Raw genomic sequence first — 27,923 nt, 5'->3', positions numbered from 1 at the left:
CACCACCGCCCGCGCCATCGCCGCGAACGCAACCTCCGGACGGCGGACGACGCCTTCGTCGTGTGAGTCTCGTCGTAATATTATGTTGTTGTCGTAAGGCGAAGACGGTTTTTATTATTGTTATTTTTTTTTTTTTTTCACTCGACCCTTCAAATTTATGCGCATATAATAATACAATAATATTTTTATTATACGATTTCACAGTCAGACTATTTTTCAAGCAGTCTTACTGGAATATAATACGATATATATATATATATATATATAGCGTGCGCATATATACATATACGTATATTATACTCATGTTGCACGAGAGCAAATGCGCCGTTATGGTTTCGTTTAATTTAGTTTTGTCCATTTCCGGAGATCCTTACTCCCACTGCAGTAGATAAAAACAATATTATCATCGTAACAGCGAGTATAATACAACATTGACTCCACCGTTCACTGATATTGTATTATGTTTATCATTATTATTTTTGTTATTGTAAGTACCTACCAAATGGTCTCACAAATCGAGTTGTTCGTGTCTTTATTTCTTTCGTTGTTTTCCTTTTCCCTGACAGATCAGAATAAATCATTCTTTGTTCCGTTACATCTCACTACTGTCGTCAAAATCTAATCGAAAATCGTTTACTATATTATTATACGTGTAAACATTTTTTAACTACCGCTTGTGAATAAACACTATTATATTATGAAAAAAATGCATTTTTAAAAATATCACCCCGTTATTTATTTTTTATTTTTTACAACACTCTTATTAAATTTAAGTAATAAGTCACTCTGTATATGCAGAAAGTAGCTTCATCGCAATGTATATAATAGAGTAGACAGGGAAAAACAAATACAGTCGTTGAGGATCCTCTTAAAGATATTTCTTATCATTTGTATTACGTTCAATGATTTCAAATACTTTTGTGTTCAAGTGTATTTATACTTAGCAGCTATCAAAGAGGCTACTGAAAATAATCTCATTTCCGTACGAATTTCACTAAATTTCAAGTCTTAGAATCGAGTATTGTTGTACTTCTTAAGTACTTGACAATGCTTGTTTACCTAAAAACGTATCTACTAAGAGGGTGAAAACTGTGTGTTATTTAAGTGCCATCTGGTTCAAGGAATTACGAATATTATCTATTTTATGATATAATTGTTGTTCATTGCTAACATAACAATACAAGAAGTAAAAGTCTATACAAAATATTTATATCGACTTTAGTGATTTCATATTAAACAATCTGAGCCATCAAACTGTTTTATATTGAGTTTTATATGAAGTTAACAAATTAGGGACAAACTCATTTTTTATGTATATTTTTAACAGTTTTGTGTAACTTATTACAACTTAAATATTTAACTTAATATTGTTTATTTAAAGCTTTATCATGAAAATAATTTATTAATTTAACAAATTTAGACAAATTCTGTAAGAGAATTTTGCAACAAATATCTTATAACTCATCAGGCACCAACAATCGTTAAATAGTAATATTATTACCACCTAACCAAGTAAAATTATTTACAATAAAACATAGTAAATTATTACTCATAATATATAGAATCATGTAATATCCTGTCATTAGAAATTAACTTGAAATTGAATGAATTATTTTTTTTTAACTTGATTCCCGATTCTTATAAATAAAATACATTTTATTTTTAGTAATTCAATTATGACTCATTCGAGAGAGACTTAATCTACCGCAAGTAGCTATTTAAAAATGCTTAATTTCGTTAAATTGAATTAACAATTACATACAATATAATAATTTATTACTAAAAAATGTTTGATCGTTGTATAAATAACTAATTCATTCAATACAAACTGTGAATTTTATTACTAATAGCAAAGGAATTTTAAAAATAAATCAGGTAACACAATTTTCAAATTTTTATCAATTTTACGATATATTTTATTGAATGCTATTGTACATTCACATAGTTAGACAGCAAAAAACAAGATTCTAGAAAAAGAGTAAAGTCGAATCAAAATATGAATGAATAATGTGGTATCGTCGTTTTTGTAGATTAAATAAAGTTGGATAGTGGACGTAACAATGCTGATAAGTGATATTATGTTTATAGACATGAGGAATGACACTTTAGGCGAAGATAAACTAAAAATTTATAAAATTTTTCCATTAAAATGTTATTGTATTTTACAGAAACCTGATATTTAGAACTACGTTTATAGTTATCTAATAATAATGCAATAAAATTTCGGTTAGATTGTTTCTCTTTGAGTTAATAGAATTTTAAATTTTAAACATTTTAGTAATAATAAACATATTTGTATAAATTTATATAAACATATTTTTTGATTTATTCAATTCTTAGTAATTATATTATTATATTTATATTATGATAAAAATGTATTCAAATATATTATTAAATACAATTTTTTACAATTTTTTTCAACTAATTTTTTTTTTGTTTTTATAAACAGTTATTTCAACAGTTCAGTATTACTAAGAAATGCTAACGTGATTTTAAATATTATACAAAAACAATATTAATATTAAATACCTGTACAAAAAAACCTTGTATTTATGAAATTTAAATAAAAACAATTGTAATTAAGGTTTTAGATCAAACTAAAAATATAAAATAAACAAAAAGTGATAATTCATAGTTTTTCAGGAAATAAATTTATTTACATAAAAAAAGTTCTGTAGCTCAACGTATAGATGCATCGTTAAAATACTTTTGAAAGTAGTTAAATGTGTACAATAATTCGTCGTGCATGGATAATTTTTACATTTATTTATGAATAGTGTTGGCACAGTATTTTTTTTTTAATTTTCCAAAAGTTTTATTTTTTAAATTTAACTCCATTCATAAATGAATGAATTATATTATGTAATATAATGTACTGTTTTTGTAAGTAATCTATTTTAATACATGTTTTGTGAATTCTTAATTGTTTGTTTATACTATATAATGCAGAATATCAATTGTTTTTTATGTGATGCCTATCTATTTATGAATGTAAAATCCAATACATATAGTGCAATATTTTAAAATACTTTTAAACTTCTTTGGACATAATTGGCATAAAAAAGTGAAAATGAAAATATATTCTGTGAAAATGTAATTGATTGACAAAATCTAAACGCTTTATATTATTTTTGCACTTATACGCAACCTAATCAATTTTATCTGATATTTATTTGTTTTTAGAAAAATATTTTTTTTTTTTAATTTGATTTTATATGAATGATAAAAATATAAGTTAATTATTCTTAAAATTCACCGTCGGAATGTGAGAAGTCTATCACTCAACCAATGTTCATTATAATAAAGAATTGTCTATAGATAACTGATTAGTAAAGACCATGTTCTAAAATACTTTTACAATTCAAATAAAATAAAGAAATAATATTGACAAAACATAAATAATACCACATTAAAAATCAAAACACACATTAGTGTTGTAATAACGAGGCAGTTACATCCTGAACAAATTTGCTCAATATGATATTTTCTAGATTATGTCATAAAAAATATAAAATAAGTCAACACTAATAGATAAGTTATTAAAAACAAAAAACGTACTTTAACCTAACTTAACTTAACCTAACTGATAGCACAATTATTATGGTTGAATTTAGCTAATTATTCTCAGTGCATATAATTTAAATTGCAAAATTTTTAACGATCATAAAAAATTAACTATATTATATAGAAATTGAAAAAAAGTAATTAAGGTAATTGAAATTATTTATATATTGTTGTAACTAACGGGTTTTATGTTTATCAAATTAATTGATTTGGGTACTCAACAATTAAAAAAAGCGTTGAATTTTTACTAATACAATATTTTTTTGTTTAAAATATTTGACTAAGACTGTGATGAACTAATCAGTACACATAAATACTGCATATTCCTGCAATACTGTGTAGAGTATATAATATTATGATTTTTGTTGCTCCGTATCATTAAACCGTTAACCAATTTACCTGGGATATATGTTGTGTGAACATTTTACTAAGCCGCGAGTATGGCTAATACACGAAGGTTATTATGTCATTATAGCTTATTGTTTAATGTACGATTTGCAATGCTCAATATCATACTTTGATAATTAAAGATTTTGACGGTTGTCTAAACATTGGACAAGCAAATTGACAAGTCATGTTTTGTTCGTTTTGAAAAACTTTACTTAATCGACATTTCGTATAGCTTTATTATTGTCTGCAGACAAACACATTTCATTGGGTTCGCTTAATTGTTAAACGAAACTAACAATATTAAAACGTACATTGAAATATTATTAAGTGTATTGAATGTTATCTAGCGCTGAAGGAAAAAATGAATGCACATACAAATTTAATTTTTTTGGTAATTCAATTTTTTTTATCATGGTATTTAATTAGACATTATCAATTTTTTATGATCATTCATTCGTTAGATTCTTAAATAGAATTTTTTTTTAAAAAAAAAACCAATATCTGTTGCATGTACGAGGTTTTATTAAAAATAAAATTATAAAAACGTATATTCAATTTCATTATTATATATTTTACTGAGAAAAGCGTAAACAGACTTCTTACAGTAACAGAAATGCACCGCGACTACTGATTATTAATTCGACTATCATAATATAATTCATTAATACAATATGATATGATTTAAGATAAAATTCGATTTCATATAGTTATTACGAATATTTTTTTGTGTAGTGTAAAATTGTAATAATTTTTTTTCATTAAAATAAAATGTATAAATCGGTTGATTAGTTCAATTAAAAATTTTAATTCATCGTATAATCTATTTTATGTGATTTTATGATTATTTTAAAAGTAGGTATGTAATCATTAAGAATATATAAATTTCGTATCGTACAATAAAACGATAGGTATTATAAATGTTAGTTTATTAAACTTTTCAAAACTAACAAAATATATGTAATCGTTACATAACGTATACCTATATATTTTTATTAATTTGTATTCCCTCCAAAAATGTTATAAATTCATAAACTATATTTAATTGGTGCCATCATTACTTGATGTGTATTTTGTTATGTTTACAAATTATCAGCGTTGTAAACTTGTAAATATTCATTATTAAATAAGTATTTAAAAACAGTAAAGCAAATTTTTTCTAATACTAAGAATCAAGTGTATTCATCAAATATATAATATACAATTTTACATTTTGCTATTCACATTCTTCATTATTTTTTGATACTCATTTAACATTTACAAAGCTAATCATTTTTAAATACAATAACATACTCATCAAGTAATCATTGCATCCAAATAGATATAGGTTATGATAATACCACCATATACTTATGCAAATATTCATTATTAGTTTGCTTATATAGAATATCTTAAAATAGACATCTTAAATACATATAATACATATAAATATATAATACGCTATTCTATGTACTTTGGTTTAAGTTGTTCACATCTGTAATAAGCTTATTTTTATATTTAATATCATAAACGGTGTAGCATTATATATAGATATTTTATTGATAATATATTTTGCGGTTATGTCATACCCACAGGCGAAACTAGACCGATAGTTTTGGTAATGCACAAAAAGTGAAGATTTACAAAAAGCTGAAAATTTAATAGGTGCTTATTTTTCTCAATATAATAATATGGTTTATAAATATTTTAACGAATGATAATATTTACTTCAAAACGATAAAATAGAAATAGAAAAACTTTTTAATTTCTAAGGGTGCAGCACAAGTCGGCCAAACGGTTTGCACACTAAGAACCGTCACCAGTTTTATTAATGGGCATAATATTCCTAGGTATATCAATGTCGTCGAATCAACGAAAACCGATCAAATATTACGTATGTTGTGTGTCCATCTTGATTTTTGAAAAGCAATACTATACAGTCGTAGTTGCGTAACATTGAAATCTGTTCCAACGTTGCGCGCGTACGACAGCATGTTGTTGACGGGTGAATTCGATCTGTTGAACGCAAAACACTACACTAAATGTATAGGTGCCGTCGTGCACCGGTGTGGGTTAACTTGTTGCGCGTGTGTGGCGGCGATGCAGTGCACGGGCACCGAGACAATATTATTATTGTAATAAATTCTAAGAAAATAATATAATCGTGGTCATTGATCGTTTCCACCGGATTTCGAAATGTGCAGTAAGACACGTCCCGCGGATTTCCAACCGACCAAACGCGTCGTAACAGTGTCGGCTAAAATGAAAAGTAAAAAAAAAAAAACGCGCGCACACACACAATTCGGTGGTATTCGATAACCGGATATGATGTGGTCGCGTACGCCATACCGCTGGCTGTACGAGTGACGCAGACGTACGCGCGCCGTCGCGACCACGTTCTTTGAAGACTTCCAATCGCTTTCGAGACTCCTGCGGACCGACGATAATTATTATTATTGTTTTAAACTCCGATTTATATCGAGAGGTATAATATTATAATATGCCCTGTACCGGATCGTCGGTTATTACCGTATACCGTATCGGCGCAACGGCTGTAGTTGGTTCGGTGCTATGGCACAGACGACGACAACGAGACGATTCAACGACAACGCATTGCGCAATCGTTTTTGTCGATCGTCGTGTTGATATGTTATTATTACAGTGATCTCCGCCGGTAAGGATACGTCATCCAGTCGAAGTTATTTTCACGAAATAAATTAATATAAAATACAAATTAAACAATGTTCGAACGCCACGACGCTAGAAAACATCAATGTACGTACGTCCGTAATATCTAATTTGTAATGACATTTCAATTTCCATAATACGTAGGTATGTGTTATTACATTCGTAACATCGCACTCGCAACCTATTTGCATTCGAGTCAGATAATAATATAATATATGCAGCTATATAAGTCTATTAATGCGTTAAAGATGTCCCGAGAAAAGTATTAAATTTTTCAACCTGTTTGTAAGTATAAAACGATATCGGATTCCATGAATATTTAGTCGAAAACAAAAAACTTAGCACTTAATTTTCATACTGATATGTTATTTATGATTCGTTGAATGAAACTAATAATGATATTTAATGCGTTCTATAGTTGAATAATTTCACATTAATTGAGTTAGTGTTCATGCTACATAATATTATAAGTAATTATTTATGGTTTGATTTGAATAGGTTATCGGAAAGTATAATTAAAACCACACACACACACATACACACACATATATGTATATACATTATACGTATACAAAAATACATTTTTCTATGTTTCAACATTTTCAAATTTACATCAATAAAATAATATACAAAATTAAATAAATAATGCATTTTATTATGCTCACTAGTTTAAGAATGTAAAATAAAATAAAATAGCACACACAATAACTGATTTTTAATTATTTAATTATATTATACGTTATGGAATGTAATGGAAATAATAATTAATGGTTAAATATTTAATTATTACTAACATGTGTTCTAATATTAGTTTACTTAATTACACAGAATTTCTTTAAATATTGAATAACTTATACATTATAATAAATATCATAATTATATTATCTAAAGTTTAAGCGAATAGTTTAGGCCAGATATTATTATTGTTAGTGCAAAATATTTAGACGTTCGTATAAGAATATTCAATTATAATTGTTGATATATTGCCAACATTTATTGCACACATCAAACTATAATTTTATTTTTGATTTAATTATTTAAATAGCCATTTTAGTTGTAATAAAACAACGTTGACGATAAAATAATTGCTGTAACCTGTTTACGTTCCATAAATTCAATTATCAATGTACCCAAGTTGAGAACGTTAAATTTGTACAAATGTTCAAAACCTTTCGTATTGTTAGTATTTATTCAGGAATATTAAATAATTTATAGCTAAATACGAGATTTTCATCTATCTAGTAATAATATGCTTACACTGTATGTAAAATTTCTGTTTGAAACTCGACCAATTTATTACAATAAATCATAATTACAAGTTTCAACAAATCCATTGATTAATTGCACTGTGGGTACCACAACAAAAGTAAATCTGTATAATATATGGTCATTTTATCAAATAAATTATTCAGTATCTAGTAAATAAAAACAATTTTAAAAGTTAAATTTGTCCTATTCATTATGTATTGACCATAGATACGAAAATATTTTTGATACTAAGGGATCCATTAATAATTCACAGTTTATAAATTAATCAAAATGTACACACTGTTTATTTTTAAAAAAAAGAAAAAAGGTTGTTTGTATCTTATACCGATTATATCATAATAAATTAACATTATTTTTAGTATTTTTTAGTTTAACTACCTATAATTTTTACGTATTTAATTGGGTGTAATGATTGGTCTGATTTAAATAAAAATGTTTATTGTGGTTTTATACACATGATTGATATTCTAAAATATTAATTTAAAGTTTAAAGTTATGCAAGAAAATGATAATTAATACTGGTGATAAGTATAATAAAAAATGTTTTTTAAGTTTTACTTTCCAGTAGATTAAGCCAATTCATAAAAATAATAAATTAAAATAGTTTACAATATTATAATGATAAAAAACTGAAATCGTAGGCTACGCAAAACCTAATTACTTATTTCAAATTTATCTAATAACCATATATTACCTATAAAGTTGATCTTAAAACTAAAAACAAACGCCTTCTTACATACATTTAAAAAAATCAGATAAAATAGAAATTGTTCATTTGATTTTTATTTTCAATTTATGACTGAATTACAAGATTATAAAATATTATTATACAATACAATACTATGATAGTATGTTTAACATTTTAAAAATATGAATGGAACCTAGACTTTCAGTGTAGCACACCCGCTGTCGTAGTATAGGTATATAATCCGCTTGAACTCAATGTCTCGACACGTAGAAATAAAATTGAACATACGACACAACAAAAATGATTTGACACGTTTCAAAGACGTATACGAAGTAATTCATTATTTGCTCGCCTTAAATTATGAATTAATAAAAATTCTTATTTTTATAATCTTTTTTTGTACAATACCTACTAAAAAACTACTTTCAAATAATTTAATATAATTCAAAATTGAAACGAGCAGTTTTTTATTATTTAAATCTTTATACAAAGATTAAAAACCCTTAAAGACAGCAAAACAAAAATATAAGATTTATGTAATATCGTACTAGGTCATTTTTACAAATAATTAATATTGATAAATTATTAATTACTTAAATTTTGAAGTGATCACTATAACTCTCATGTATTTTGAATTCATTATCATGAATTATTGAACAACTAAAAAATACTAGTTCAAATTTGATTTTGATACGTCATCTACAATTAAAAAAATATTATTCATCAAATAATAATAATAAGTTGAAAATAAAGGTTATATAAATTGAAATAAAGACTTCATTGACATTACATTAAAAGACACTACTTAAGCAGAACAAATAAACCATAATAATTTGTATAATACGACCTTTAAGCAGACATTATATTTAAGAATATTCCAAAAGTCCGATTTCGAATTACTGCATTGTCGACGATAAAAAGAGATTAGCGTGCTTTGGAAATCATCTAGTACAGCGTATAATAGGTAGCTTCGCATAGCTCTATGACAGAAGCTCATTTCACACATAGGAAAACACAATATAATAAAAACAATAATAATAACATTATCAAACGACCACGACAATAATAATATTATGTCCGTCGGACGTATGCAAAGATCGTTACAATAATATTTATGGTGTCGAGTGGCGTTTTTTTTTTTTTCAAATCGTATCGAAACTTTGCGTCGTCGTTCAAGCCCCAGCCCGAGACGGGCGCGAAGAAGCGTCTTCCGCGATCACGTATAGAGTATTGTCTTACGGAAAATTTACCGGTATTTCCGGTATACGGTCGGTCGTTTTCATGCCGTTTTCGGATACGACCGACATCACGCACACGCTCGCAATACCGGTTGCTCGCGGTTTCCCCGCGGTATATCCGGCTGGGTATATAATATTTATATAGTCCGCGACGCGTTTGTACGGTCGATATTACATTGCACAGGAGTTAAGTAGTGGTACTAATAGTAGTAAGTCGTAGTAGTAGTAGTAGTCGTTGCAGTAGTGGCAAATATAATATAGTAGTAGTAGTAGAAACGGACTATAAACGGTCAACCAAACCGGCCAGGAATCGCGTACCTATAGCGAGTGTGTGTGTGTGAGTGAATGTGTGTGTGTGAATGTGTGAGAGAGTCGTAAGTGAGTGAGTGTGTAAGCGTGAGTTGTTCAATGAATGGATATGAGTTCAGTACGCGTATGGACACTGGGCACGCGCACACGACATTACACGTCGAACCGCTCGACCGACGTATCGCAATCGCAAAATCCATTACAATTTTATTTCAATGTACCTATCGTTATTTGATTCGATTTGATTTTTAATTTTAAATTTTTCATCGCAGTTAACGTCCCCGTACGTTTAAGTTTAGTTTTTAACTTTTCATTCATACAATATTAAAAAAAAAAATAATAATAATAATTCTGTCAATTACGCGTACGTGTTACACAACGCACGGCGACATGTCTCGAGTGCGTCACGGACGGACGAAGGTTTCATCAATCGTGTTACAGATAATCGTGTCGGTCGGTGGGACTTTCGTTCGTTTGGATCGCTCTCGCAATCGTCAGCAGAAATTTTGTTTTGTTTTATTCCGTTCTTCTCACTATCATAATGTTCAGTGATACGTAATAATGATATTATAATATTATATTCGCGTAAGTGTAAATCATTATTTCAACGCTCCACCAGTCGCCGGAGACGAAAACTTTCTCAACTCAAACGGATATTCCCAAAATATGTAAGGCGTCGAAAGTGTTTTGAAAAATTAAGTTATTATTATAACGAATATAACGCCACGAGATGAATTTTTGTTATTTACGACTATTGCTACTTAATTGTACACTGAATCATTAAGCTATATTTTTTTGTTTTTAGACGTTTGATTATTAAACAATGCACATATATTATTATGATATAGTAAAGTTGTAAACATAATATTATAATGTCAACAAAATGTAAATATTATGTAATTTTAAAAGTACCTATTTTTTAGTTTTTGGAACACAAGTCCAAATGTATACTATAATTTTATATTTTATGGCTTTCTATTTTTTAATTAAGTAGACACACAATATTTTAATTACTTATTCCGTTTTTACTTTATCACATCTTAATTTTACAACAGAATTCGATAAAAATATTACCGTATAAACGTTATGCTATCTCTTACTGTTGCCAGTGATGAGAGTCGTTGATTTCGAGATGTTCTTTTGTATTTTATTTGGACTTTGAATTTTTTGATTAGAGTGTTCAAACACGATGTACTTACTGTATTTAGTCTAATTATCTAATGACCTATTTTTGTACAAATTTCCATACAGGTATAGGCTCTAATACGAATTTGATTATTATCCATATCAATTACAAACACTTAAACTTGGAACACTTCACACGCATCGTTGAACAATAACCGTAGAATAGAAACTATGACCGAATATTGTTGTCTCGTGTCTACCTGTACATTATATTGTTATGATCGATAACGGTAATTATAATAATAATAATAATGATCGGAATAAAAATCGAGCCGTCGAATGTTTATTAGTTTTATCGATATTTCTGTGTACGCGTTTATTTTAACGACTGCACGTTACATGTATTATTATTACATTGATGCATTTTAATCTGCGGACGAGCTCTTGTGAGCGCGCGTGTGTTTTAGGATTCAATAATTTCAGCGGTTAAATAATGTTTTTTTTTATCTATTAAAATAAAAAATATCGAAATAATAAAACCACCCGGGAAGTTATGTCCCACCGTAGTTACGTCCGGGTCTGCGAGAGATACATAGCGATGTAGGCACGTTACGGTGGAACGCCGAAGACGGCCGCTGACGGAGGCGAAGGCATTCGGTTTATCGCGACCGGCATCGGCTTATCTGAATGTCAATGTCCAAAGACGGTTCTTCCACCGTCTTCACTCATCCTCTGGTCTTCTCCCACCCACAGACCGCCGTTATCGCTTCGGCCGGTGCGTCCGTTAACACCGTTGTTTGCGATCCGTTCGAGAAAGTCTCGAGTCGCCGACTGGCCGTTTACCCACATTCGCGGTACAACATTTTGATAATAAATTACAGTAATATTCCGTTTTCGTCGCAATATTATAATACATTATTCCCGTACGAGAAATTATAGGACGGCAGAACCATAATGGCACATTCACTGCGATTGATCACATACCTGGTGCCCAGCCACCCCGTCGAGTTGTACGAGTGCATCGCTCATTTCCTGGAAGAACAGCTGAACGTCAGCGCGACGCTCGTCTACGAATCCAGAGACCCCATCGACCTGTACACCGAAGACCGTCCCGATCCTTTTTGCTTAAAAGAAGTGGACATAGGTACAAAAATAACCATTAACTTAATATAATACATTTGAATGTATGTTATTAGTCAATCAATTGGAATATAATAATAATACCAATATAATATTATAATTAACAAAAAAAAAACTCAAATTTGAATCAAAATATGATCTTATATTAAGATTAATGTGTAGGTAGTTGAGTTATGTATATCATGTATTCGTATTTCGTTAGGAAAATGTATTATTAGTTATTACCTAGTTATTTATTTTAACGAAATCAGAAAAAGCTGTTTACGCTGGATGTCGTGATACTTTGGTTTCACCAGTATTATTAATGGCACGAATACAATATTACTTAGATAAAAACGTTTCGTGTTTGACGGTGTTCACAAAAATTTGTGATATTTAATTTTGCATAAACGCTAGTTTTTGATGAAATATTTTACTGTATCATACTGGTATTTTCCCTAATAATATCATGTTATGGTTTTTTTTTTGAATGAATGAATGAATGATGAATGAACAACTATTGTAGTACATAAAAATTTAATTATTTTATTATATTTTCACACACGCCTAGTTACAGAGCAATCGATATATTTTATTTAATGAACGCCTTGACGCAGTTTTATTGATAACAAAATGCTTCAATAAAATGTTATTATGTAAGGTTTATCACGTGTATCATAAATGTGCATTCAGAGTGTTCAAAAATAAACCTTAAATAATTGCAGCGATATTGGACAATGAACTTTAAAACTTATGAACTTTCTTATCGACATTATAGTGCTATTTGCACCTAATTTTAAGAAAAAAAAAACACTACACTTTCTAATTTTATTTATTTTTAGTGTGTTTCACACGATTAAACATTATTTTATTATCTTATTATTAGGACTTTACAGTTATAAATTATTTTGAATTAGTTATTAAAAATAATCGGGCACACTATTATCCGGGTAATTATCCATTAAAATAAAGTAATAATAATATTTAATGTAGGTATGCCAAGCAGTTTATCTTCGGCTAGTTTCACCTAGGTAGGTAGAACGTATCTTGTTTGTATTCTCGTACATATCGAAAATTCTCCATTGACAGGATTAAGATGTATAAAACAGAACTTGGATACGAAATTATAATACATTTAAATATTTGATGGGAAAATAATACAACATATTTTAATAGGACATTTTGAGTTATTGTTACCAACGCATTTTAATGCAAACTGTTCATACATAATATGTAGTGTGAACATTCGTACTTTTTATATACTTTATGATTGCACTATTCCAAATGGTTAGGCTTTTTGAATTAAATAGTTTTATAGGAATTGCGTTTTAATCACTTTACCAACAAATTGATATCAAAGCATATATGGATAACTGGCCAGCTTTTTTCAAATGACTTTGTTTTTGATTTTTTCATATTTTAATATATTATTATATCTTCCTTTTCATTCTAAATATTTATCATTATCATTTTAGTTCTTCTTTTTAAATATAGTACATTGATCATAGTTATTATGACATTTTGAATGTTTATGATAAATAACATTATTTATTATTACAAAATTTATTTTGTTTTAATCTGTTGCTATTAGAATTAATTTTATTTAAAATATTTCACATGAAAAACATAAAAATTAATGTATTTTTTAATGTCATATAAAAATTAATTGTTTACATATTGTATATATTAAAAAATAGATAAAAAAATAGAAAATTTAAAACTAAAAATTTTAGAATAATAACAAGAAACAAATAACAATAAACAGAAAATAAGAAAATATAAGATGGATATTAAAGAATTCTATACATTTGATACTTCTATATTATACAAACATCACCTCCTTGAATAATTTATTTAATTTTAATCTTTAATATAAAACAATTTGTATAAAAACACACTAGCTACTCAATGTTATAAATTTATATGTCTAAGATTTGTGTATTGACGATTTTTATCATTTCATAATTTACATTAACTTTGACAGAGAACACAAATCAATCATCAGTTTCTTTCCATAATTACAATCGTCATCATCATCTTCTTCGTTGTCATCGTTAGCAGATAATTTCAAATGTCTAATGATCTCATTAAAATAACCATTAATAGTGAAATGAGCCAAAAACAAAATTCTCAATACAAAACATATGTAGGTATATGATTGGTATATGCAATCGTTTTTAATTTTTTGTTTTTATGATCGACATTTTAAATATTATTTTAGTTACAATCGAACCGTTAAATCGTTATGTTTACAATATTACTGTACAAATATACGGGAGTTGATTAAGACCAACATATTAAATTTAAAAATTATGGCCATACAATAATGAGTAAAATATGTTTGTCAAAAGAGATGAGAGTTTTCGTTTAAAAACTATACTTATAACAGTCTTTGATGAGAATAATATTTTATAAGTATTATATCATATTGATACTACCGCCGACAAAGATATTACTGATCGAGATATATTTTGAAGTATTTAATAAATTTGTTATACGCTTAGTGAAATAATATAACACCTACTCACTGCGTCGCTTTCTCTAAATATAAATGTGCACGTAAAATTATTAATATATTAAAATAGTAACAGTGTACCGGTATTCGGTATACTATAATAATATATATTATGCCTATATAAACAACTATACCATTTCTTCGCGTTTTGATGTATAGGTTTTTTGAGCCCGACGCAGTACTTGAAAATGAAAATGACGAGAAAAATCGAATTGCTGCCGATTACACCTGTGTTCGTGCATCCCAAGAACGAGGCACAAAAACGAGGATACTACGTGGACATCATTATGCACACGGATGTCGAGTTAGCTAGCCCACAATATCAGCGGGACATATTGAAATATAAGCAAAGCAGCCACTAACCCTATTGTATTTGTTTTTTTTTTCATTCAAACAACCGAAAATATAGAAAAACCGTCAAGTCGTTTCTGGACCTGAGAGGCAGCAGTTGGGGATATACGGGAGACAATTCGCTCAGCAGCAGCCTCACCATACAGAAGTTGCTCAGGGCGCATGGCGAAAACTCTTCATTTTTCGGCAATACGATAAGTAACTATATGATTTTATTACAATTATTACAATATTTTGCACATTAAGTATCGATGGAACAGCATGCTACGTCTGTGTGCAGGCTGCAGGTAATACATATAGTATTATAGTGTGTACACGACAAAACGTTTAACCAACAATATGTTTTCCTTCCGCCAATTTTAACAAATTCAAACTGATAATTTAGCACAAAATATTTAGGTCAGATTTAGTAATTAAGTACGCAATTTTTTTTTGTTTTTCACGGAACAAATAATGATAATAAAAAAAAAGATACATTCCTCAACATTTTTAAACATAAATTATCCCACATTGAAAATATTTTTATTATTAACGTACTATCTATACAATAGTAATATATACAATTATGATGTCTTCATTGTGCATAAAAAAACAACAACATATATAACATATATAATCATAACAAAACAATGTTTGGTTGACAATAATATTATTAGAGTCATTACTTCAGTGCAGCTAACTCGACAGTAAAATAAATTCTGGAAAAAAATTGCGAGTCAAGACATTCCGATGGTCATACTATATATATAACAAGTCCAGGTAGCTCGAAAAGTAAAACAGAAATAATTATAAAATAATAAACACGCATATATTATTGCAAAATATTAGATGCAATTGCATGTATGAACTATACTTAATGAAATGTCTAAATAAATACGAATATGCCTGTTACATCTTAATTCCGTATAAACAAATTTATAACAACTAAGTATACAAATAACATATTATAATAATATGTAAAATAACAAAAAATCTATATAAATACTACTATAAAAATATAAAGTTATTATATTATTATTAAATTTAAATTTAAATTTTACGTACTTAATTGCATTTATTTTTCAAATTATTTACATTTAGTATTAAAAAAATATTTTGTGATGTTCAATCGTATTATTCTATTATTATAGAAAATATGTATATTATTGATACCTATTTAGTTACAATTTTATTTTCCATTCTTAAAATAAGTTTAATTTTACCATTTTTAAAATTTTAATTTCAATATATTAAAACTTTAAAATACTTACTGTATATAAACTATCTCAATATCACTACAAAATAATAAATGTCCTTTGGTCGTTTGGTACTTATGCGGTTTAAATATTTTTTGAAACTCAAAATATTTGTATATTAAATACGGGATTTATGTGAACAATGAACAAAAAGTTCAATGAAAAATTACAATGAAATAAAAGTTGATTCATTGGTTATTCACTAAACAATGAATGCATGTATAATGTATATCAAAAGTTAAAAAAAAGTCATTGATGATAAAAAATAACTTACTTTGAAACTAGTTATATATTTATGTGCAAACGTTTCACATTTAGTCCTCAGTGTGGTTTACATTTTAACAAATAATCAAAAAGATTTCACTGAATAAAAACCAACCTTACTTTGCACTATTTATATGTATAATATTTATGTAGTTTATCTTTTTTTCTAGCTAAGCAAACTAGTTTTAATCATAGTTTTAATCAAAATATATTTATATTTTATAAATCTTCATATAGAATTAAGATAACACGAATTGGAAAAATAAGATTTATTTTATTTTAAATTCAACTTTGTTTATCCGTTAATCATAAACTAATATATCAGAATAGATAAACAAAAATTTGTTTTTTTTTTATTCGAAAATATGAACTATGTTATTCCTAACGTCGACATTGTTTATTTTTATGTATTACTCATTGTACCTTGGTATATGAGACATTTTAAAATACATTTATACGATTGTTTTTCTCTGAAATATATATTATACATTTTTAATTAGATTTACTTATAGTAAAACTTAAAAGTAAGAAAATTTATTTTCTGATTTATATAGGAATATACCAATGTATATATTTTTACAATATTTTGGATAGAAAGTTCACTTAATTTAAAATAGAAAGTACCTCCAACGACAATGACAAACTAATTTATAAACACGGTTCTTTCACTCAATTGTTCATATCGATTATCTTTTTATTATAATGTGGTTTTTAAAGACAATGGGTATAATTAGTCGTCTTGGTAAGGGGGGGGGGGTAATTAATTCGAATTGTAAACAAAGTTTAATGCGGGAGTTAAATTAAAATGTTTATTATAAACATCCAAAAAACAATGAATAGAAAAATAATTAAACCATAGCATAAGAATATGTATTTATGTGTACATAAGTACATAGTATCTATTTTAAATGCTTAAATATAATTTATTGGAAATTAATAGCTTTTTAAGTTGTTTACCAAATCATCACTGTCGGACTATTGGTTGATTGATTTTATAACAAAAACCTTAACTAAACATTAAAAAGTTTGAAATTGTTTAATTGTATTTCTATTTTTTATAGAAAAATATAAAAGAGTACAGTACAATTTACATATTATACAAAATCAATAACAACCTATACCTATTCGGTTGGTCACCCTGAAAAACAATTATTTAGTCAATTAAGTTATTGACGATTATTAATATTTTTATAGTGTTCTTTTTAAAAAACTTGATGCATAATCTCCAAGGCATATTACCTATAATTTTATGTTAGGATGATTATCAGTATTAGTCGTATCTACTTATATATTTTATCATGGCACTTTACCTGTTATTAAAATACACGTAAAACGATTTGCTTAATTATTTTTTGAGAGTAGAGTTATTATACACAACACTGATAATTATTATATAGTTACAAAAAATCAAAGTGAGTTCATTAAATATAATTTTGAAAACATCAGACGTTTTGTATAAAATACCAAGGCTATTAGATACTCCAAACATGCAATATTAATTTCAAAACATTTTTTTTCTTTTTCAATTAATTTTAAGTAGCATGTTCATAACTACACATATATTTGTATATATAAAAATAAATATATGAAATGATTTACAAAGTATGCTCACCACCATTGTTTCTTCCATAATAAATTAGTTAAATATTTAAAAAATAAATTATTGGAATTTTTAAATACGTACTTAAGAATTATATTTTAAAATACTAAGATTTTTATATAATTAAAACGGTTTCCTGTTGTGATATAAACTTCTTTTTCAAAATAAAACTATGGTATTTTATTGTAAATTATCATTATTATTATTATTTTTTTTTAATATTAATGATATAATATTTAGAGCAAAATCAAAATTATTAGTTCCTAAATAATTAATTTTTAAGTGCTCAATAAGGATAAAGTGATTTCAAAATTGTAGTACCTAATCAATATTAATTTATTCAAATATGATAATTTTTGAAAATTGATAGAGTAAAAATAGTTAATAAACAAAATATTATACATATTACATATCTCATATTTTTAGTAAGCTAATAATTGTAATGTCAATTTTTCTTGATACATAAAGTTAAATAACTCGGAAACAGCATCGATATTAAAACAAATTAACTAATAATTTTGCATCATCGCAGGATACTAATTAAAATAATTAAAAAATCAGGTATAAGAGATCTAATCATTTGAAAATATGATTTTCAATAGATGTATCTATTTACTGATCTAAAACTTATAATTTTAACAGAACAGTGAAAATACGAAAATAATGTTAAAATAATAGGAGATATGGGTATCACTCTGTTTACACGTGTTATGACTGTAATGTACATCAAACCGTAACTACTACAAGTTAAGACTATACGACAAATGTGAATCATAAAAATATAGTATAATAAGTGTTTAACGACTGGTGTTGTACGCGTGCGTGTTACAGAGACCGGAAATCATTTGTTGACAATAGAGAAGGTGCAAGATAAACAAGTGACCGCCGCAGCCGTTGACTCAGTAGCCTTTTACAATTACAAAAACGTTTTGCACAAGGACTCGGACGACATAACCGTTTTGCAAAGCGTCGGAGCACTGCCACCATATGCGGTTGTTTGCGGAAAAAATTTAAACGGTAATAAACAGTTTGATCTGCCATTACGTAATGCGTGATATTATTAAAATATCGGTTTTAATTTCGGTCGTAATATCATAATATTATGATATTATTAATATGCGTAATACTCATATATATATATTTATTTTAATTAATGTCCAAGCGCAGTTAAAAAACATTCTAGTAATAATATTATGTTTATGTGTGGTTAAGGAGATCTGAAATCAAAAATAGTGAACGTCCTGTTGAAAGCCACAACTACTCGGAAATGGAAAGAAAAGTTCGAGAAGTTCGGTTTGATTAAATTCGTGGAAAACTCTCCCGACTCATACACTGAACTAGAATTCAGTGAGCCTCTGGACGGAAACGGGTTATCTTCAATCTATTATTGAGGAGACTTCGGTACTCATAAAATAATTACGTCATAATATTATCACAGATCCATTTACCTATTATCGATAATTGCCGTTTGTTTTGAGTTGGACGATCAATAGTTTTTTTTTTTAACATTATATACTATTATAAATTAGTTTAGTTTTGTTGTCCTATGTTATTTATAATAAACAATTTTCAAACAATAATCAAACTTTTAATTATTATTTTATTTAATGTAATTTATTTAATATAATAAATTAGACAGTGTTATAAAAAAATGAAAAATTAAACTAAATACAGATAAAACTTAAAAATAATATAAAAGTGACGTTGTAGTAAGTAACCACTAGATGGCACGACAAGAATCAAAAAAAGAAAAAAATACTAATGGTTGTAAATAATTGTAGATAATAACATAATATATACCTATATATAAATATATTTTTTTTTTTTTGGTAATTTAACGGAACTTCGGTAATTTGAGCACATCTATTAATTAGGGCAAACTGAACTTATTTTTAATTTAGTTTCATTAAATATATACTATGCGCAGTTCATAAATATTTAACGAGACTATTAAGTTGTATTTTAATTAATTGCAATAGAAAATAAAATATAAATTAAATTAAATCTCCTCAGTCCTTTCCATTAAAAAACTAAAACTAAACATCTATTAGTTACACAATATGTACTTATTTAAGATATAATTTTTACGTTATGTGTATAATGTTGTAAATTAAAATTGTGAGATTCACATAATCACATACATCTTATTATCACCATTGACTAATATAAATGGTTCATTAATTATCTAATGAAAACTCCGTCAAAATAAATAACCAGCTAGCTTAAAAATGTTATAATGCATTCTTTTCGAGATATTATTATTTATGAGATTAAAATTTTAGGAAATTGTATATTTGAAAAAAATTTAAAATAGAAATTTTGAAGTTAAAAACCGATAGATGGTCTTTTGAATTAAAACTCATCAAAAAAAAGTTTCAATTTTTTTTAGCTACATAGACTAAATAATGAATTAATTTTAGAGCAAAACAAAGCTTTTAATTAATTTTTTGATTATAAATATGATATAGCTAACATATACTTATAGGTTACAGTTTTTAAAGGATATATTATTGTCTAATATCTAGTCAAATAATATTCAAAAGTAAAAAAAACTTAAAAAACCGATTGCAGCCACGTAAAAAAAATGATGGGTAAAGATATAATATATAGCTTATTAATTGTGAAGTAAAAGTATTAAGATTTAGAAAAATAAAATGTATACGATTACTATGTAAATAATTAATTTTATTAGTTTTATTCGTTAACGAACGTGCGAATATTTATAACAAAGTATAATTAATAAAGCTTTAGAGTTATTACCAATAATTAACATTAGTGTTACTAATTAATACCTCAAATAACCAATTCAACAATGAAACATAAACATGAATGAAAGATTGCTGTTTTAGTACCTAGATGACAATATTGAATAACGACGTGAATGGGTAGTAAGTATTTAAATGTACGCTCCCGAGTGAATACAATATAAAGCAAGATTGATTTTGATTATTTAGAAAATAATTCTATCAAGTTGAGTATTATAACGATACTAAATAAATGAATAGTCGATCACTTAAAATAATGTTAAAACTTGTTTGTATTAGAAACTTCAAATATAAATAATATTTACTTACAAAATATTAGATAATATTTTAAGATTTTGAATGTTTTTTTAAGAATGCATTGATGTAAATAATTAAAAACGAATGATTTTAATGAGTTGTGGGTAATATTTTAATTAAAAATTAATTTAATTACACATTTATTTTGATATTATTAAATTATGTGATTTTTAAAAACATACTTGTAATTTATAAGCTTTAACACGGCGTAATGAATAGGCAATATAGGATCATACTATGTTAAAATCTACTATATTCATTGTACACACTTTTTTCTCTTGAGCTTTGTACATAATAAATGTTTAATATGACCCTTTATAAAATATATATATATTTATGTAAAATCTAGCACAATATTAGGTCTCTAGCTCCATGATGCTCAATCCACTTGTCTAGAAATTTATGCCAAGCCTGGCTGAAGTTGTGTAATGTATTGGATTAACATCTTGTTGAAATACATTATTTCGGTATATAGTGTGTTCACCAATTTATAGAACACTGAATTTCTCAGTCAAATTATCTTGGAATAAATCGATTTTTTTTTTTACAAGCTGGTGGTATATACATATATGTTTATAGATAAATTTAAAAATGTATATCATTTTGGTCTGCGCTTGCATAATAAAAACTTTTTAATGGCAACACCTATTTTGAATACCATATTCGGATAGAAATATATTTTTTTAAGTAATTTTGATGATTCAATTATGTTTATAAATTCAAAATTGACTAAATAAGAACCATGTCAATTTTAATAAAAAATAATTTCTACTGTCTAATAAAAATGTTATCAGTGTGCTCACCCATGACTTTCTTTGATGATCATTTATTGTAATGTTCCGATGTGAATAAAATGTTTAGTAATTTAGATATATACCATGGTACCAAATACAATTATATTATATTAATATGTATCTAGGGTGTCAAGTTACTCACTCCCTCATCAAACATTTCTCTTTATCTATTTCACTGTCCTATACGTTTCCCCGTCCAATAGTCTACATTGGAATTGACTAAGCTTTAAAGAATAATAAAATTAACTTAAAAACCGTACTTGCCAATATACATAGCGACGAATAGCTATTGTTTCATAGAGTACAATACTGTTAGTATGCAATTCAGTAACCAATACAATGAATATCGGAATTTTCGTCAAAAATGAGTCAAACATTAGCTATTACTGCATAATAATATACTCCCCCCTCCGACGTGACTTGCAATATAAAATAAAAATATACTCAATAATTATAATAATATGTATAACAGGTATATATTAGGTATATCAATATGTATATTATGCCCGTATGCTTGAACCTAATCACTAACGTCTTGTCCGCCATCAGCATGACGACGATAGAAGTATCGAGTGTGATACCTTTGGTGGCAAACTTGTTTTCAGGAAAAGTAAGACATCAATTTTCTTTTCAACTTCATTGTTATTGAATACTTGCACTTTGGTCTATACTATTCATTATTTATTATATCTATATTTACTCAAGTACGCGTTATATTTTATAATATTATCATGTAAGTATTCACGGGAACGGGAAGAACTCATATAATATCTACTATTATTAGTAAAGTAACATGTAATTATGGTTAAATTTAAAAACGAGGCTAGATTATGAACATCACAAACTGTTTTGATTTTGAAGTAGAAATAAATATTTACAAAATAGTAAATTTAAACTACCTAAAACAAAAATAAAAATTACTGTGCAAGTATAGGTACAACTGAATTGAACCAAGTCTTGAGCAATATTTGTAGCTCCGATAGTAAATGTTTTTCAATACAATCGTTAATTTTAAACAATGGATGCGTTAAATGCAAAAAAAAAACAACCAAAAGTACATATAGTCATGATTTTCACATGCCATAAATTAATTTTACCATAGTGTTTTGGAATTTTATACTATTTCACCTATATCAAATAAAAACCAATTAAATTACTTAACGAAATTATTTATTTATTTAACGAATCAATGAAATACTTTGGTGACCATGTGGCATAAAATACATAATTTCAACAACAATCAGCTAATATAGTTAGTATATTTTTGTGTTGTGCATCAGAGGTGTAAAGTGTTTGTTATAATATAACAGGCAGTTTTTTTTTTTTTATGGTTTACCTGTTATATTAAAATAAACTTTACACCTCTAATGCATAAAACAAAAATATACTAATTGATACCTATATTAGCTGATTATTTTTAAAATAGTGTATTCTATGCTCATGGCAACCAAAGTATTTCATTGGTTCGTTTATTAAAAAAATCAAATTAAATATTTAACAACGCGAAAAGCTCCAATTATAAAATTAAAAAAAGCGTGATCAAGTGTGTACCGCTCTGTTGTACAGTTGATCACTATTATTTGTGTGTTAAACTTGAATCCAATGATTATTTTAAGTTGTATAATTTTTTATCCATATTATGTTAGTTTTATTTTTAACATTTACAAAAAAATAAAAATAAAAAAATACCGTACAAATATTTAATTAGTAACCAAAAATAATTGATTATAAATTATTTTATACATATTTTAAAATAATAAAAATAAATATATCAAGTCAACAAGTTGGCGAACAGTAAAATGTCAATACAATAATATTAATATGTGATATAACGTGCTAAACGTGGATTTGAAAGTGATCGCTGAGTGCTGACTATCATTTACTAATAATAATATAAATGTAGTTTCAATAATAGGATTAGCTATCGTAGTTATACTGTTCGGGTGACGATTCTTGCTAGAAGACCAAGCTTGCCACCCTTTACGACGATATATTATATAGTGAATATTACACAGCACTGTTATAATATTCATTACGTCGTGTTTTATGTGACCATTATGTATTAAAAAAAATTTTTTTATTAAAGTTAATAAAATATTTTGATTTATTACTTATTTAATATTAATATACTGTGCATAATATTAATTTTAAAAAATATTATCTTATCCCTAATAATACTTCTATAACATACTATCTGTTGGTTAAATTTTAAACTTTTGTAATTAATAAAAAAATAATTGCATTCTCACTTAGATGTTTCATTATTAACTTTAAAAAAAGAACAAATGAATGGATTGGTCCACTAATTTTGGTCGAGTCAACTTTACGATTTTTGTTTTTATGTCGAAGAACACAAACAAAAGTAGAACAGTTTTTATGTAAATTCTGAAAGTTTTCTATTCAGTCAAAGATAAAATTAACTTTGCTTAATTTTATTTGTCTGTGGGATATAAAACTAAAAGTCTTGTAAAATTCATCAGTGGAAGTTAGGTTAAAATATATTTAAAAATGATAAAAGTGTAAAGTGTATAAATTATAAATATAATAATTTCAATATTATTTTTCGAACATCTTGAATCGAGCTACTCATTCTAACATGCTGTTTATAATTTAGTATTTACTGAGAAATACTAACTTACATAGTGTGAATATTTTATTCATTTTTATAAACAAGCCTATAATATTGGCTTGAAATAATAAAATATAGGCTATAGCCTATAATATAATAATAATATTATTATAGGCTTGAATATTATTAATTCAACTAAAAATATTGTAATATAATACTATAAATATGTTTTCCTCAATTTTAGTAAAAAAATAATTATTTAATTTTTTTTATTTCTAAAGTACAAAAACAGTTTTATTTATTCATTCTATATATTTTCATTATGATTTTTGTTAGTATTTTATTTTTTAAATTGTGATATACTTACCAACAATCTATGCTTTATAAATACAACAAACAACCATCGTAGACCATTTGCGTATATGTCATAATATAAAATGAGTAGAAGCTATGCACTTGGAGCGTTATATTTGTGTCAACTTCACGAAATATTCGATGGGACGGTTAGTTAATGATGTTTATTTTTTAGCATTCGAAGTAATGGGATTCGCCATTACTCCACCGGCTACACTTCACAAACCGTTAACCCTACTTATCATGGCGCGTATGCTTCTATAGCGTATTTGTTATACCGCAATATAAGTGTCACAAATTATTATTAGATTTGTATGTGTGGTTTTTTTTTAGTAAGTGAACTCTTTTCATCAAGAGGGTTGTAATGATTAGTTCGTAGTATAATTTGGCTGTCTGAGTATTTCATCATAAATAAATAAGCAACGTGGACTATACTACCTATCTGAGTGTAGCACGTGTACTGTGTAGTATTATAGTGAGTACCTACAGTTTTTAAATCGGGGGTTTACTTTTAAATAATTATTATTACTATTCAAATGAATCTGAGCGAATTTTAATATCCAAAAACTGTGTTCATATTAATTATATTATTATTCCGTGTGGGTTTTAAGCTGACGGAGGTTCCTAAGCGTATTGATTTCGCATGTCGACGACCAACTCAAACACCTTCTAAAAACATTTCATGCAGTATATATATATATATATTAGTTAACAACTAAAATCACGTCCTTGTTTGCTTTATAAAATCGGTTCATGTTTCTGTGTATAGCCGCATCTGCAAGAACTTTACTTTAAACCGTATTTATATTGCTATTGATCTGTAAAAACTTTACAATACTTTTATATATTGTTTAATATCAATTTGTTTATTTTAAAGTATTTTTTTCTTTTTTTTTTATCCATCAAGATTTTTATTTAAGAAAATATGTATCTGTCCATTCACCGTCTTGTCAGTTCTGAACAGTATTATTCTTATCCATTTCAACCATCAATATTCTTGAGTAATAATAAAATATTTTATTAAATGTCGTAAACATTTAAAGTTTTTTATTTACATATTATAATTTATTTACTCACATGCTGTTCTATAAACAACGTGTTTGTTTACTAAAAGTTCGGTTAAATATAATATGGGATGGATTTATTTAACGTCAAAACAGTCGTCATATATAAATAACACTATCGAAGATGTTATTATATTATAATGGTATACAGCGACAGTGTTAATATTATTTTAATTTGGTTTTCGTTTACATCAATTGAATTGTACTTAAAAATAGTTTATTTTTAACTAAATATATACATACATATAAATATATATATATATATAATATATATATATATATATATATATTATTGTGAGACCTTGCAACAATATAGTCAAAAACGAATAAAAATATAAAATATAAATCGCATTCACATGCTGTGCCCGTTATGACCTATTATTATATGATATTATACACAATACACGGAGAAAATAACGATCGACCACGTATTATGTTGCTGAAGAACATAAGAACGACGATTGAGTAGGTGCTAACAATCGGTGTCATTCGCAAACCGACTCATGACCAGATGGCGCAAACGTAGTTCGCACTGAAAGTGCCATAATATTACAGGCGATGGCGAAGGACCGATATAGTAATATGCGTACGCTCAAATAATAGGTAGGTTAGGTACATATCATTTTTATTCCCAGTATTCCGTGTATTATATTGCATACACAATGCACCTCGTCAGCTTTTTAATTTGTTCCAATAGTGTGGTATTACGACAAAAGAAAAACGTCATAACACAATAATAATACACAGTTCTGCGCAAAGCGGGAACGGAATAATTTACCATCAAACGAAGGAACAAACGCTCGACCGCCCTTATTTTTCGTTTTTAAATGTGAAGGTCATTCAAGCTAAACGCATTAAGGGAAATGTATTTTTTATTTAAAATTGTATTTTGCGCGTAAAAAGAAAAAAAAATGAATAAAACGTGAGGTCATAATATGACCCGAGAACGCGACGGCGACAGAGTGTTTTTAATACGGCCGATTTTTATTTAACAGAAAACGTTTTGATTTATTACAAGCAGTCACGAGCAGTGAAATTTTCCAAATCTGATTGCAAATACCATGTTTCTTGGGCACGCGAAAAATATATGCAAAAATTATAAGGAAATACAATCTAACTCTAACGTTTTAATTTTTCTTTTTTTTTTTTACCCTCTTGAGAAGTGTAATACAATTTATTTTAGTGATTAGTTTTTCAAACCAATTAAAACTTTGATTAGTAGGTATATAATAACACATTAGGTCATACTGGGTGGGTTTTTTGTAGTTTTTTCCGCGATATTAAACTTTTTTCATTTCATTTTTCCGCGTATATGGACAGAATATTCACCGATAACCGATAATGTTTTGACGTTGCATGGAGTGGCGGAAATAATATTCGCAGCAAATACTACGAGCCATTGGTGGGTAGATGAAGGTATACGTTATACTTTGCACAGTGTAAAATAGTTCAAACAACAGTATTTATAAGTCCAAGTACAGAATAAAATAATATATATATATATATTATATGTGTAATGATAGTTTGTAAGTCACATAACTTTATGTCGAATTTAGCAATAGCCTACCACGCGTTTGTATATTTTGTATAAGTATGGCTTTTGAGATTTACCATTTAATACCTCTAGAAAATAATATGTATGATACCTATAGTGCATGACGTGTCTTTCGAGCGCACCTAGTAAGTTATGTACTGTGCTTCATTTTAATAAATGTCTGCAACGCCAAACCGTTTATCATATTTTTTATA

The 27,923-nt window shown here is 27.0% G+C and overlaps 1 protein-coding gene across 1 annotated transcript; it reads left to right on the top strand.

Annotated features, from left to right (window-relative positions):
• The first annotated feature begins 11,626 nt into the window (after positions 1-11,626).
• On the top strand, positions 11,627-19,916 carry LOC114128764 (uncharacterized). Its single transcript, XM_027993350.2, has 5 exons — positions 11,627-12,391; positions 15,041-15,185; positions 15,291-15,430; positions 19,163-19,348; positions 19,544-19,916. The coding sequence occupies exons 1-5, from the start codon at positions 12,202-12,204 to the stop codon at positions 19,720-19,722; spliced, it is 840 nt and encodes a 279-aa protein (XP_027849151.2). The 5' UTR covers positions 11,627-12,201; the 3' UTR covers positions 19,723-19,916.
• Positions 19,917-27,923: the final 8,007 nt, after the last annotated feature.

Source organism: Aphis gossypii, chromosome 1 (genome assembly GCF_020184175.1).
Source record: "Aphis gossypii isolate Hap1 chromosome 1, ASM2018417v2, whole genome shotgun sequence".
Lineage (NCBI taxonomy): Eukaryota > Metazoa > Arthropoda > Insecta > Hemiptera > Aphididae > Aphis > Aphis gossypii.
Note: the sequence above shows the minus strand (reverse complement) of the source record. Positions and strands in the feature narration are given on the sequence as shown.